The 13,923-nt window shown below is 47.6% G+C and overlaps 1 protein-coding gene across 1 annotated transcript in view; it reads left to right on the top strand.

Annotated features, from left to right (window-relative positions):
• TRIO (trio Rho guanine nucleotide exchange factor) overlaps positions 1–13,923 on the top strand; it is a 347,159-nt gene that overhangs the window by 203,772 nt on the left and 129,464 nt on the right. Inside the window, 2 exon segments of the mRNA XM_034657080.1 lie at positions 8,659–8,828; positions 9,814–9,988. Coding sequence (XP_034512971.1) covers positions 8,659–8,828; positions 9,814–9,988 — 345 coding nt within the window.

Raw genomic sequence — 13,923 nt, 5'->3', positions numbered from 1 at the left:
CAGTCCAGACCCATGGTTGGATCAGACTTGCTGATAGTGGTGACCATGAGAGATGGTAGACCAGTCACCTCAGTTGGACCTGAGGCCTAGCAGATGGGTGGGTGTCATCCCTGGTGTCACCTTCTGTAGGGGAGCAGCCTGTGCAGTTGTCCTGTCTTTGAACTGATTCCACTAATGTATTCAGAACTTTTATGTCCCACGGCACTGGAGGAGATAATGCTAAGTGAAATAAGTCAAGCAGAGAAAGACAATTATCATATGATTTCCCTCATCTATGGAACATAAGAACTAGGAAGATCGGTAGGGGAAGAAAGGGATAAAGAAAGGGGGGGTAATCAGAAGGGGGGATGAAGCATGAGAGACTATGGACTCTGAGAAACAAACTGAGGGCTTCAGAGGGGAGGGGGGTGGGGGAATGGGATAGGCTGGTGATGGGTAGTAAGGAGGGCACGTATTGCATGGTGCACTGGGTGTTATACGCAACTAATGAATCATCGAACTTTACATCAAAAACCAGGGATGTACTGTATGGTGACTAACATGATATAATAATAATAATAAAAAAAAAACCCTTTATGTCCCAGTTTGACATCTGGAGAGATTGCCCATCGGAACTCAGGCAACCTGAAAACTAGTCGTTGTTATGGAGAGCTGTCTGTCTTGAAAATGGCCAAATGGCCACAAAGCAAGGGCAGACTTGGTGGAGCAGAAATAATTGTGGTTACCTTAAAAGCCTTGTCAGTGAGACCATCATCACGTGGCTTGTTAGTGGGTGTCCTCAGCGAGGCTGGGGAACGATGTCTCCCCTGTATGTCTCTGTCCCCATGCAGAAAGCCTGTGAGTGGGTGGATTGGCATGGAAGGCATGCTTATCAAAGTCTAGGCCAGGGTCTGTAAAATATGTAGGATCCCAAAACATGTCAACAGGAATAAGCCAGAATCCATCACAGAAATTTTTTTGTTTTGTTTTTAAGATTTTATTTATTTGTCAGAGAGAGAAAGAGAGAGCGCACAAGCAGAGAGAGCAGCAAGCAAAGGGAGTAGCAGGAAACCCACTGAGCAGGGAGTAAGACCTGAGCCGAAAGCAGACACCCAACTGACTGAGACACCCAGCCTCCCTAGAAATTTCATTCATGGGTTTTCATATGAGTCTTTTGCATCATAAACACACATCTAGACAGGTTATAGAGTAAGGGTCACAGGGGTGGCCACAGCACTTGCTAAAACAACAACCTTACACATGTTCATGAACAGAGTGCACAATAGTGTCGTGCCCCATGGCTGTAATGAGCAAAAGCATTGAAAAAAATCCCGGTTGGGGGGCAGTCATCTCGCTGTGCACTGCTGGTTGGATCACATGTGATGTCGCCTTTGCTCTCCCACCCCCACTTTGCAGGGTGTTTAGAGGAGAGTGAGCTGGTGTGGAAGGAATTTCAGATCCTGCCATGCTGGTAGAGTCCAACGACTGAAGTGTTACCTTGGGATAGGGACGACAGACTATACCAGTGCTCACTGTCTTCAGAGACTTGAAGAGTGAAGGAGGAATTACGCTTTGACTAACTGCAGACTGTTTCGGGGGGAAGGTGCTTGCTGTCAAAATGACGTGGCGGTGGGGAGGACCTCTTCCCAAATTCGAAACCTCAGGAAGAGTGTTTTATGCTTTGGTGATGTCGGGGAATAAAAAGAAAAAAGAAAATCCCTCATCTCAGAATCTCTGTTTTTTACCAAGTTGACTTCATGTAAATATCTAGATCATTGAGGTTCCCGCTCTGACCTTGGTCTCTGTGTGGGTCCCTCTGTCCAGCCATATCATGTGCGTGTCACCTTGTCCTTGATCACGTGTCCGCGCCGCCGACATGGCATCTCCTCTTTGCCGAGGGCTGCCCTGACATGCTCCTGCTTTCTTCTCCTTCTGTCCCCTCTCTTACATACTCTTGCATGGGTATTATTTCATGATACTGACTCTGATTTGTGTGCCTCCCCCCCGCCCCGCACCAAGTACATCCTTCACAAATTTCCTTTCGTCATGTTAGGACATCTTTTATCACCCACCCCAGAATCAAGCCCTCACTCCTCCTTGATCAGGGCACCAAGTGTGTGCACCATTTCAGGCTGAAGAAGATGCCATGCAGGCAGGAATGGCTCCCCTTTGAGCCCTGCTGCTTGTACCTGAAACTGAATCGCGATTTACCTGCACAGTGGGTGCCCTCAGAAATCCCGAAACTACCTACTCCTGCTCCTGGCTCGCAGCTTCTGCTGGGGGAATGAGGCTTTTATGATTCCCATGCCGGCCTTACAGCTCCCCCCTCCCCATTCGTACCCAGATGATTGTCTTTGTCATAAACAACGGTAGGGAAGCAGATGGCAGTGGTGGTAGTTTGTTTATAAAGTGCTTGGAATGACTGAGCGCTTTCACAGGTCTGTGGTCACTTCATCTGATTTTCATACTGGGCTCTGCCAGTTACGGAAGGCATATGGTAAGATGATACATTTCATGGATGAGAAATCTGAGGGTAGAGAGTCTCACGGATTTTCCCAAGGCCACGTGCAGATAAGGGCCCACATCTGACATCTTGGGCTCCACCTCAGGATGGAGTGGGCTTAGTAGGCTGCATTCAGATTTTGCCTCTGAAAGAGGCTACAGCTAAAGCAATCCCCAAATCTCAGGCCTCCGATCCGACCACCTGCGAATAGGGCTGGAAGCTCAGTCCTTCCTGGGATTCCCCCAGGCCAGCAGGTTCCTCTGGGAGCTCCCTCTGGTAAAGTTTCCTATCTGATTAGTGAGGAAGGGGCTTTTCCAGGACATTTCTCCCAGCAGAGTTGCAGTTTCCTCCTTTAGGCTCCACCCAGCCCAGAGGTGAGGGGGAGGGGCCCGGAGTGAAGGTGCACCTGGGTCAGACCCGGCCAGATGCCACTGGGTCCAGGACCAGGGCTCTCACATCTTTGTCACAGGGGTTCTCTCTCCAGAACCTCTTGTGTCTCCCTAGCCCAGCCTTCTCTGTGGATGGATCCTGGTCAATGAACTAGATCTATAGGAATGCTGCTGGCGACTGCTCAGAGGGCCTCTAGGGGGCAGCGTTGCCTAACTCTGGCTGTGGGCCACAGTTCCCACAGTAAAATCCAGGCAGCTGAGAACCTGGAGAGAATATTCTGCAGCTCCTCTCCTGCTGTGCTGTCACAAAGATGTATCTCTTTATTGGAAATTAACAGCACACACAGAAGTGCAGGGTTTTTTCACGCTTAGGAAATTTATGGTCAAAATTTCACAGGTATCCTAGAGACTTTTTCTCGTTCTTTTATTCAGAGGTTATTTTAGGCAGCATATACTAATTTAAAATCTTAAAAATAGACTTTACGTGAATCGCACTGCATTATGATATGTATCAGTTCATCACCGATATTAGAAATGACCTTTATCTGAGAATCCTTTTTTCTCCAAATTGAATGAGAATGTTTTCTGTAGAAGCAGGGAAAAAAAATTTTAAAGGGGCAAATGATTTGCGGGCATGTGACATTATGGATTTAAATATAACCTTGCTCCTTTTACCTCATTTACTGTTCCCTTTTCAACTGCCGGAGCCCAAGATCCATTTCTGTGGTTTCCTCCATGGCTGTGGCCGTTCACCGGTTCCACAGCTGGCTGGGCCCGGTGAGCCTGTTCCAGCGTGGATGCGTGTCCAAGTGTCCAGGATGTTGAGGAAGGGAAAAGGTTTGACCCACAGATCCTCATGACATTTCCCCTGCAACCAAGGGGAAGTGATTTCTATGGACTCCAGTGCACTAATTCTAGCACCTTTTCCTCATACTATTTTTAGGTGTAAAAAGATTTAAACATGGGATAGTTTTAAGTCCACCAGACTCAGTGACATATTTTGAACAATAGGTAAGAACCTGGATATGTTTTGAAAAGTATCTAGAGAAAGAGAACTTAAAACGTTGTGGTTTTTCTTATTAGACATGTTTTTTCAAAGAGCAAAGCTAGTACTGGTGGGTCACATTTACTTGTTTCTCCACTCTGCGCATACCATCCCACTGACTCTTCTTAGCAGCTCCCTGAGGGAGGAGCTGTTACCAGGCCCATCTTACAGATGAGGAGCCCGAGACGTGGACCAGCCAAGTAGCTTGCCCAGGACCACGGCCCAGGATGTTAAGTCAGGATAGGGTGTCAGGCAGTCTGGCTTCAGAGCTCACACTCTTGTTAGTCCGTATTACTTTTTTTTTTTTTTTAAAGATTTTATTTATGTGACAGGGAGACAGCCAGCGAGAGAGGGAACACAAGCAGGGGGAGTGGGAGAGGAAGAAGCAGGCTCCCAGCGGAGGAGCCCGATTGTGGGACTCGATCCCGGAACGCCGGGATCACGCCCTGAGCCGAAGGCAGACGCTTAACGACTGTGCTACCCAGGCGCCCCTAGTCCATATTACTTCTTAAGAGAGGTGTTTTAATTATCATTTGTGGATAAACTGTTAACTCTTAGGCCGTTGCAGTGGAGTTATGTAGACGCTTACGCGTTGTGCCTCAGGGCAGTTCCAGGCATTGGTTTTGATCTCCTCCTCCTCACAGTGTATAGAAGCAAGGCTCGTTAACATGGTTTCATAATCTAAATTATGTATGTATTTTTGTTAGTATTTGCTAGAGAAGAGGAATTTTATACCCCATCCCCCATCCTGTCTCACAAGCTGGGTTGTGAGTTAGGCCTCACAACTGAGTCAGGGGAGAGGCTGTCAAGCACCAGGCAGGGACACAGACACCCCTTGGGTCCACTGTGGCATCATCTAGGCTACTGGTGCAAGATAGGTGCTGGGCCAGGGCTCCTGGAGGGGCCTAGCAGGCTGATGGCCCTGGGGAGGCCTGACCCAGCTGTGTGAACAGGGGGTGGGGAGGCGGGTTAGGCCACCTGTATGCTAGGTGTGTCTTATCCAGCACCTGCAGATTCTCTACCAGCTGTCTTAATTCATTTTATTATATTTTGCTGATATTGTAGTGTTTTTCTAGTGGCCTTAAAAAAATTGTGTTTCTGTTTTTCTACAAATTTGAAAGAAGAGATACTAGTCTCTATTGGTGTTATGAGAACCTTGCTCTTACTAGTGTAGTGTAACTCAAACCAGTGGCCCCCATTGGCTCCAGCCCTCCATGGACCAGCTTGTTCTCCGATAAGTCCCACACCCCCTTCTGTGATGCAGAGTCAACATTTGGGGTGGACTTGGCTCCTTTACCCTTCTTCTCATCAGTGCTGCTGCTGTTTAGCCGACGGTGAAAGAGAGCAGTCCTTTCTGGCAGTACATTTACTTGTGCCTTCAACTCCACTGAATGAGCGGCCCTCTTTCTAAAGACCCCGCCGTATGATGTGCGGTGCCTCTCTGTCCATCCGTCACGTGTGCTCCCTGGTTAGTCCGTGAGCCCGGCCGATTCACAGGCGCGCGTGCTCTGGGGACCCTCCTTTTCCTGGGTTCTCACAAGCAACGAGGCGGGAGCAGCTTCAGTGCAGTGCGGGTAGGAAGGTGCAGATGAGAGTTGAGATTTTAAAAGGAAGGGATTAAGGCATTCTTTTTCTTTTTTTTTCCCATTTTCTTTTACACTGGTATCAGTGTAATTGAACAGGTCCGCCTTTTCAGAGTGTTTGTCTTCAGACAGGAATCTGAGGGTGGGGAGGGCTGCATTGGCCACTTGTGGCTGAGGGGGATTTTTCTCTGTGGGGAGCAAGTGGGAAACAGGTTACCGGGAAGTTGATGAAACCATTTGAGCTGGAAAAGCCTTCCTATTAGATAACATACCCTGGATGTTTTGGGATAAATATTTTGACTCAATAAAATGTGCTGGTAAAATTGTTGTTATTGCTCACTGGCACATTCTTGGTTTCTTAGCGAATCTTGCCTCTTGAGTTACTTTGAGTGGGTCATTATGCTTTGGGAATTAAATTTGTACAGAGCACTGCTGATGCCCCGGCGCTCTCCTGCAGCCTCTGTCTTCCGGCCCTCAGAGTGACTTCTCGAGGCCAGTGTTGGTCTGAGGGTCCCTGTCGTAGTGAACTGAGTCTCAGAGAAATTCAGTAGTCTCTCAGGTCACAGAGTCAATGCTTTGTTAAAGTGTCTCCTAAATCCACAATACCCTGCCCTACAATATGACCTGTAGAACTTGGAAGATTTTTCATAGGAAATATCAGAGCAAATTTGGAGATTCCTCATGGTCATGATGCTGTCATCCTTCCTGTTATTTACCAAGGCTGCAACCATGTTCACCAGAATTTAGAGGAAAGCAAACAACAACAACAAACCCAAAAGAGTATGTTCTTGATTATGGGCCCTTTATAGATGGTGCAAGCATTAGTCCATATTTATATGGCGAGTCAAAGAATGGTACTGTTGGTGTTGACCGACAATATCAATGCAAAGTGTGACTGGATCTAGAGGGCTCTTTCCCAGGAGCTCGGCCCCAGCAGTTGGTTTTGCCCACGTGGTGCAGGTGACTTCATCACCTGGGCTTCTTTTCCTTAACCTATAAGATCAAAGAGGTGAACCAGCCTACCTCTAAAGCCCCTTTAAATTAAAATTCTGGAATTGTGTGAAATTTGATAACTTATACACAAAATTGGCTGCATAGAAAAAAACAAGTTAACAGATGTTTTATTTAACATTTTGAGTAAAGTGAACTCCTAGGGTCCCAGGTACCTTGACTGAAAAATAACTCTTTTGCCATCACTGTCCTTATTTTTAAAATGACCTGCCATATTTAAAATACTGACATAACTAAAGCTACATTTAACAACAAAAGAATTCTTAGAAGGTTAGCTTGGGTTTGCCATCGTGAGCAAGTAGGAAATTGCTAATTACAACCATAATGAGATGGCACTCATCTAGAATGACTAAAATTAAAAAGACTGACCTTCTCAGATATTGGTGAGGATGTGGAGGAATTGGAATTCTCGAAGGCTGCTGGCAGAAATGTGCCATGGTACAGCTACATGGGAAAAACAGTTTGGCAGTGTGTTAAAAATTTAAACATACAGCTATCATATGATCCAGCCCCTCTACACCTATTCACCATTAAAAAAGGGAAAACAGAGGTACGTACAGAGACTGTGCACAGGTGTTCTTAGGAACTGTATTTGTAATGGCCAAAAAGTGGAAACAAGTCCGATGTCCTTACCAGATGAGTGGCTAAACTGTGCCATACAGAGACTGGAATACTGTCCCACAGTAAAAAAGTATGGGCTGTTGATACACACAATAGTATGGATGAATCTCAATTCTGTTGAAGGAAAGAAACCAGACCAAAAACAGAGTTCATAGGGTCTGATTCCATCTATATACTTTTTCAGGAAAATGCAAGCTGATCTATAGTGAGAAAGCAGATGGGAGATTGCCTGGGGAGGGAGGGCAGAGGGAGACAGAAGATTACAGAGGGCACAAGAAGACTTTTGGGGTGATGGAGCTGTTCACTGTGAACAGCAGGGGTGTTTTCATGGGTGCGTTCATATGTTTAAAAACTTTGCAAAGTATATCCTGGAAATTCATGCAGTTTATTGTATGTCAGGCATGCCTCAGTAAGGCAGTTTTCAAAAAAGGATGAGCTCAGAAACAAAAGACCCAATACAGCATTTATTTTGGCAAGCACAGTTTGCCGTATGGGCCACAGAGGCTTGTTGGCATTGGGCGTAGAGGCGCTGTGTGTAACAGAAGCTTGGAAGATATGGGGGAGGGGGTGATTCTTACATCCCTGAAGCAGCAGGAGCCTTTCTCCTCACACAAACCACTTCCAAGCCACCAGAGCCCCGCTCAGTGTAATGAGCCATCTTTCCCAGTTTGCCGAATGGCTCCACAGGGGTGTGGAGGGGGGCAGGGGACTTGCCGGAAGTGGGTGAAGTGCTCTGCTCCTGCTGGGCCTGAGGCCATTCTTGCCACTGTCGTTCCAAGTTGTCTTTACTCGTCAACGTCCCCAGACACATCTTGAGTGGTGGTACAATGGAGGCTTGAGGTGTTTTCCAGATACACACTCTTTCCACTGGAGGAGTGTGCCGTGGCCTGGGGTGGGCCACGTTACTGAGCGGTGCCACATCCGAATCTCTCGCCGGGCACGGTGATGTATTTATTCCACCACATCATACGCCTCCTCCTTTTCTGAGCCCTGTAAAGCAGCCACATCTGAGCTTAATTATTAATAATTAATAATGGGTTGTAGTGCCCTTGCTAAAAATAAAATAAAACCATCCATCTGCTAAACAGGAGTCCGAGGATGTGTAAAGGAATGCGTTATGCTTAGCAGATGTTTCAGTTGGTGGAGGGGGTCTTTCTTCTTTCTCTTACACTAGGATGGAGCCTAGGAAGAATCGGAAAGAGTGACTTCCCTTCCCTTTCCTCTTTTCTCTTTTGTGACAGTCCCCTTGGGCTCTCTGCCTGTTTATTTTTCACCATGCAGTGGTTGCATACTGCTTTTTTTGTGCGTCTGTTCCGCCCGCTGGTCCTGCTCGGGGTGCTCCCCCTTCCTGCCCTCCCCGCCCTGGGAACAGGCTGCCCCCAGCTCCCTCCCGGCGTGGTCACTTGGTGTCCGAACCAGGACTTCCTGGGGAGGGGGACTTCCTGGGGAGGGGGACTTCCTGGGGAGGGGGACTTCCTGGGGAGGGGGCCCGGGGGCCTGGCCTCACCGCACTCTCTGCTTCCCCAGCTGTGGACATGGCTGGAGGAGCTGCAGAAGGAGCTGCTGGATGACGTGTACGCCGAGTCGGTGGAGGCCGTGCAGGACCTCATCAAGCGCTTTGGCCAGCAGCAGCAGACGACCCTGCAAGTGACGGTCAACGTGATCAAGGAAGGGGAGGACCTCATCCAGCAGCTGAGGTGGGCCATGTCCCTGGCCTCCCACCGGGGCACAGACGCTCTGAAATCCTGCCAGTCATTTCCCTTCCCTGAGCTCCCACTTTTGAACAATTACCAGTAATTCTCTGCCCATCTAGGTAGAGAACAAATAACAACTCTGCCTAGAAAGGAGAATACCGTCTCTTTCTTCCTCTTCTCTGCTTTTCTCTAAGGTAGTCTTTTTGGCTCAAGGATTTCTCTTATGACAGCATTGACTAATAAACTTAGCCAGAACTCAGCTTTTATTAATATTTCCTCTTAACACTTACCTAATAGTTATTGAAATTTCTTTACAAACCAGACTGATTTAAACCTCCGAGGACTGTGTGCACCAGGCCCTGAGTGACCTGCCTCTGTAGGCGGTGGTGGACATCCCTGTCCTCAGAGTTGAGGCTCTGGGAGGCCGGGCCTGGGGAGGGGCGGGAAGTTACCTGTCCCTCAGGTGCTCCTCCTTGCAGGAAGGCAGGTAGCCCTGCTGGGCCTGGAAGCAGATGCATGTTACTGGATCACTCAGAGGACAGTTACTGAATCATGACTGATAGCTTCACGTGCTGCTCACTTTGCCAAGAGTCAGGCAAAAGTGACTGCTACAGGCTGACTTGCTTGCATTACAGTTGAACCCCTTGCTGCCGCCCTGACTGCCATGTGTAGTAAACAGGTATTGTCTGTTCTGTTCTCTCTGCTTAGGGAGAGGAGTGGCTCAAGTTGAGCTCTGCTGAAGCTGCTTTCCCTGATAGACTTCCTTTAAGAGGAGAGTCTTCAGTGTGGCCTCAAACCTGGCAGCTTGCTCGGGGGAGGAAGCCCAGCGTTGTGCAGCGGGAGGGGCTGCTGATTCCATTTTCTGAGACCAGCGGCCCCGCTTCCTGCCAGCCTTCTTCCCCCTGAAGTCCGTGCGGCCAGCCGGATCTGGTGTCTGACAATGGGAGACTTTCTCATGCCCATCCCGTCCCCTTCTGCCCCTCCGCAGGGACTCGGCCATCTCCAGCAACAAGACCCCACACAACAGCTCCATCAGCCACATCGAGACGGTGCTGCAGCAGCTGGATGAGGCCCAGGCCCAGATGGAGGAGCTCTTCCAGGAGCGCAAGATCAAGCTGGAGCTCTTCCTGCAGCTGCGCATATTCGAGAGGGATGCCATCGATGTGAGTGTCCATGTGTCCGTCCATCCTCTGCCTCCTGCGGGTTCCTGCATCTTCTGGCTTGCTGGGTGTAAGGGGGAGGACAGAGGGAGGGAGGAGTGCGCCTCGCCCGCAGGGCGTTTTGCTTTCTGCCACACCGCATAGCAGGGGAGAGCGAAGCCGGTGCTAGTGGAGCCCAAGCCCAGCTGCCACGAAGAACAAGTAGCTTGTTTAAGCCCGTGCTGCACGGCATCCCCTGTCTACACAGCCGAGGCTCACACCTGAGGCCGTGATGCTCCCTTTCCCCTTCTGTCTCTCCCCTCTCGCCCGCTGCCTGCCTTTCCCCCTCCCATCCGCCTCCCCAGACAGTGAGCCTGTGCTGAGAGCAGTTTTGTTGGTGTGAAGTGCAGTTGTTTTTCTCCACACAAGTGTGCTCAGATGAAATAAGATTTCATTCTTCTTACCTAAAAATTACACCTCATATGTAAGGTTTCTTTTTCAACAAAAGGGTGGTTCTTAATTCTGTGTCAGGGAAGATCTCATTTTTGAACTTGATGAAGTGCAAGCAGAAGTAAATGTAATTGGATGGTGCTGAATCTGTCTGTGGAACATGGTGAAAGGAACCAGAACTCACTTCAGCCTGGGGGAGGCCAGCTTCCTAGTGCCTGTCAGCTTCATACAGCTGGCAGAGTGACCAGTGCCTGTCCCGGTACCTGCAGCCCGCCAGGTGGTCCTGTGACTTCGGAGTGGTGTCTGTAGGGCGTGCCCTCCTCATGCTAGTGCCTTGAGGGTTTGCACACCCAGACCCTCAGTGTCACTGAAGGCCAGGGTTTGTGTAGATTGCTTCACTTCTCTCTGCTCAGGGGAGGACCCTCTGCCTGAAGTGGGCCTTGCCTGCTTCTCTCAGGCCTGTCTAGGGGTGGTCTTGGTATTTGGTACAGGGACCAGGTCAGGCCCTGTGCAGGGCTCTCATGGGGGTCTCTGGTTGGCCATCTGTCTAAACTTCCATCAACGTTTTCATTAAAGAAAGGCCTTCTTGGCCGTTTTCATTGTCACCATTGGTTCATGATAAGAAAAGAGTTAAATCCCATGCGCGTTGTCTGGTAAAATCTGCTGTCAGTGTCTTGACCTTTAAAGCCACATGCAAAGTCATGTAGAGAAAGGGCACGCTGTGCTCAGCTCATTAAGGACCTGTGCATGGCCTGGGCATGGTGTGCCGGTTCCAGGTTGCAGACTGTATGAACCGAAGACCCAGCATGCCTGTTTTCCTCTGTGACCCCTACTTCTATGAATTGCTTTAATAAACTTAGCTGTTATTGAGTAGTTCCAGTTAGGAAACACAGAGCAAGCAATCAGGTATTATTTAAAGTTTTTCATCAAGATATTTTGATTTTTTTTTTTAAGATTTTATTTATTTATTTGACAGAGATAGAGACAGCCAGCGAGAGAGGTAACACAAGCAGGGGGAGTGGGAGAGGAAGAAGCAGGCTCCTAGCGGAGGAGCCTGATGTAGAGCTCGATCCCATAATGCCAGGATCATGCCCTGAGCCGAAGGCAGACGCTTAACGCCTGTGCCACCCAGGCGCCCCAAGATATTTTGATATTTAAAGAAAATCTCTTGGCTTCATTTGTATTGCTGCTACTTTAAAGGAAAAAAAAATTCTAATTGTATTTCCATTTTCAACAAACTAGTGTTTTAAAATGTAGCTCAGGAACCAGAAACATAATTTTCCCCACACCAAAGCCACAAGATTCTAAGTGGCCTTAATAAAGCTGGTGTGCCAGGCCAGGGGTCATTGCTTTCCTGAACTGAGGAAATTAAACCTGCAGTTCAGTCACAGGCCAGTTAAAATGTAATTTAAAAGCTGTTAGAATGTCCTAGCCTAAGAACCTCTTTTCTCTGGAATAATCCTGAAACATGAAAACCTGAGCAGTTGAGGCTTCGGCTGGGATTTCGTCCCTTACCTGGGAAAATGCTCCATCTGACTGCCCATAGGAGGCATGGACTTCTCTTTATGGGAGAAACTTCTCTGTTCCTTGGCCAATTTTTTAAAATCCTTCATATCTCTTGTATTTCATAGCCTTTCCATCTCTCAAAAGTGGATCTAGGTTTTCTATGGCTTAGAAATATTGCAGTCTCGGGGCGCCTGGGTGGCACAGTGGTTAAGCGTCTGCCTTCAGCTCAGGGCATGATCCCGGCGTTATGGGATCGAGCCCCACATGGCTCCTCTGCTATGAGCCTGCTTCTTCCTTTCCCCACTCCCCCTGGTTGTGTTCCCTCTCTCGCTGGCTGTCTCTATCTCTGTCAAATAAATAAATAAAATCTTAAAAAAAAATAAAATAAAAAGAAATATTGCAGTCTCAGCCTCTTGATATTCCAGGTGACATCTGCTCTGTTGATCTAAAAACAACAAAGTCATTACTGTAGCATCCTGTGATGGTTATTTAGGGGACACAGTTACATGTACATTTAGGAAGAGGAACGTTTGAATTTCTGAACCTCCTGGGATCCAGTTAAAAACAAAGTTACTTCTCCAAAGACTTCGTGTTCAAAAATGACTTCCGCTTTCTGGAGCTTTGTTTTTGCCACTGATTTCTTGTCTTCACTTGTGTGGTTAACAAGCTGTGATGATAAACTTTGGGCAGGATCTCTCCTGATGATCCTTTGATCACAGCCATTGCCGGGGTTTCTGTAAGCTTGGTGAGTATTTTTGAATCCTACTGGTTCTGGCACATCCATCGTTGTTTATTATCCGCTCTTGGGTGTTGTCTGAGCCTGATGCTGTTTCCGTGAGACATGATTGCTGAGTCTGTCTCTCCCCACCACACCTAACCCTTTCCTGCCTCCGTTCAGAAAAGGAACGTTAAGAAAGAAAAGTCCCCTTAGAGTAGAGATAAAGATTAAAGGTATGGTGGGGCGCCTGGGTGGCTCAGTCGTTAAGCGTCTGCCTTCGGCTCAGGGCGTTATCCCGCCATTCTGGGATCGAGCCCCACATCAGGCTCCTCCACTGGAAGCCTGCTTCTTCCTCTCCCACTCCCCCTGGTTGTGTTCCCTCTCTCGCTGGCTGTCTCTCTGTCAAATAAATAAATAAAATCTTTAAAAAAAAAATATTAAAGGTATGGTAAGCTCTTTCCTTTTAAAAAATATTTTCCCTCAGAGGCTTTTTGGCTTATGTGTAATTTAGCATTATTTAAATTTATTAATTTTATAAATTAGCCCAATTTAATAAATTAATGTAAATACACATACTGTATGCAGACCCCACTAACGAAAGAACAAATCCAGAAGATTTGTGCCGTAGGAGTTTGGGGGAAGCCTTCAGTTTTTATTTCTTCCCATGTCCTAGCTGCGCTCTATGTAAACCCTCTCATGCTGTCCGATTTTCAGACTCAGATGGTTATTCCTCATCTGGATAAAGGAAATCAGGACTCATGGGAAAGGTTATTCCACAGAAGTAGAGATAATACAGTGTTCTTTCACAAGAAGTTTTTTCCTTCTTTCTGGATTTCGTAATTTTTAGCCTTAATTTTTAAAAAGCAGATTACAAAAATTTTCAAACCGGCTCCAAAGTAGCAAGGATGGTACAGTGAATAGCCACATGCCTGTCTCCCAAATGTAAAAGGATTGTGTCTTCCTTGCTGCAAATATCTCTTCTTTTATTATTATTGTGCTGTAGTATATTAGAGCAAAGCTTTGCCAGCTTACCATTTCCCTCCTAAAGACTTTCTTAAGTATCTCTACAAATTAAGGCCTTTTCCCGCATAACCACCATCTACTACCCCTCAACAACCCGAGTCCTTGTTCTCTAACTAACACCCAGCCTTTGCTCGGACCTCTGCGGCTGCCCAGGGGCAGGGAGACCTGTGGGTGCTGCTTACGCGGTTGATAGTTAGTCTTTCCATCCAGAATCATCTCTTCATCCACCCTTTTTTTCCTGCCGTGACTTGTTGGAATGACT

Source organism: Ailuropoda melanoleuca, chromosome 3 (assembly GCF_002007445.2).
Source record: "Ailuropoda melanoleuca isolate Jingjing chromosome 3, ASM200744v2, whole genome shotgun sequence".
In the NCBI taxonomy this organism is placed as follows: Eukaryota; Metazoa; Chordata; class Mammalia; order Carnivora; family Ursidae; genus Ailuropoda; species Ailuropoda melanoleuca.
The sequence above is the reverse complement of the archived record's forward strand: the minus strand, read 5'-3'. Positions and strand labels throughout refer to the sequence as shown.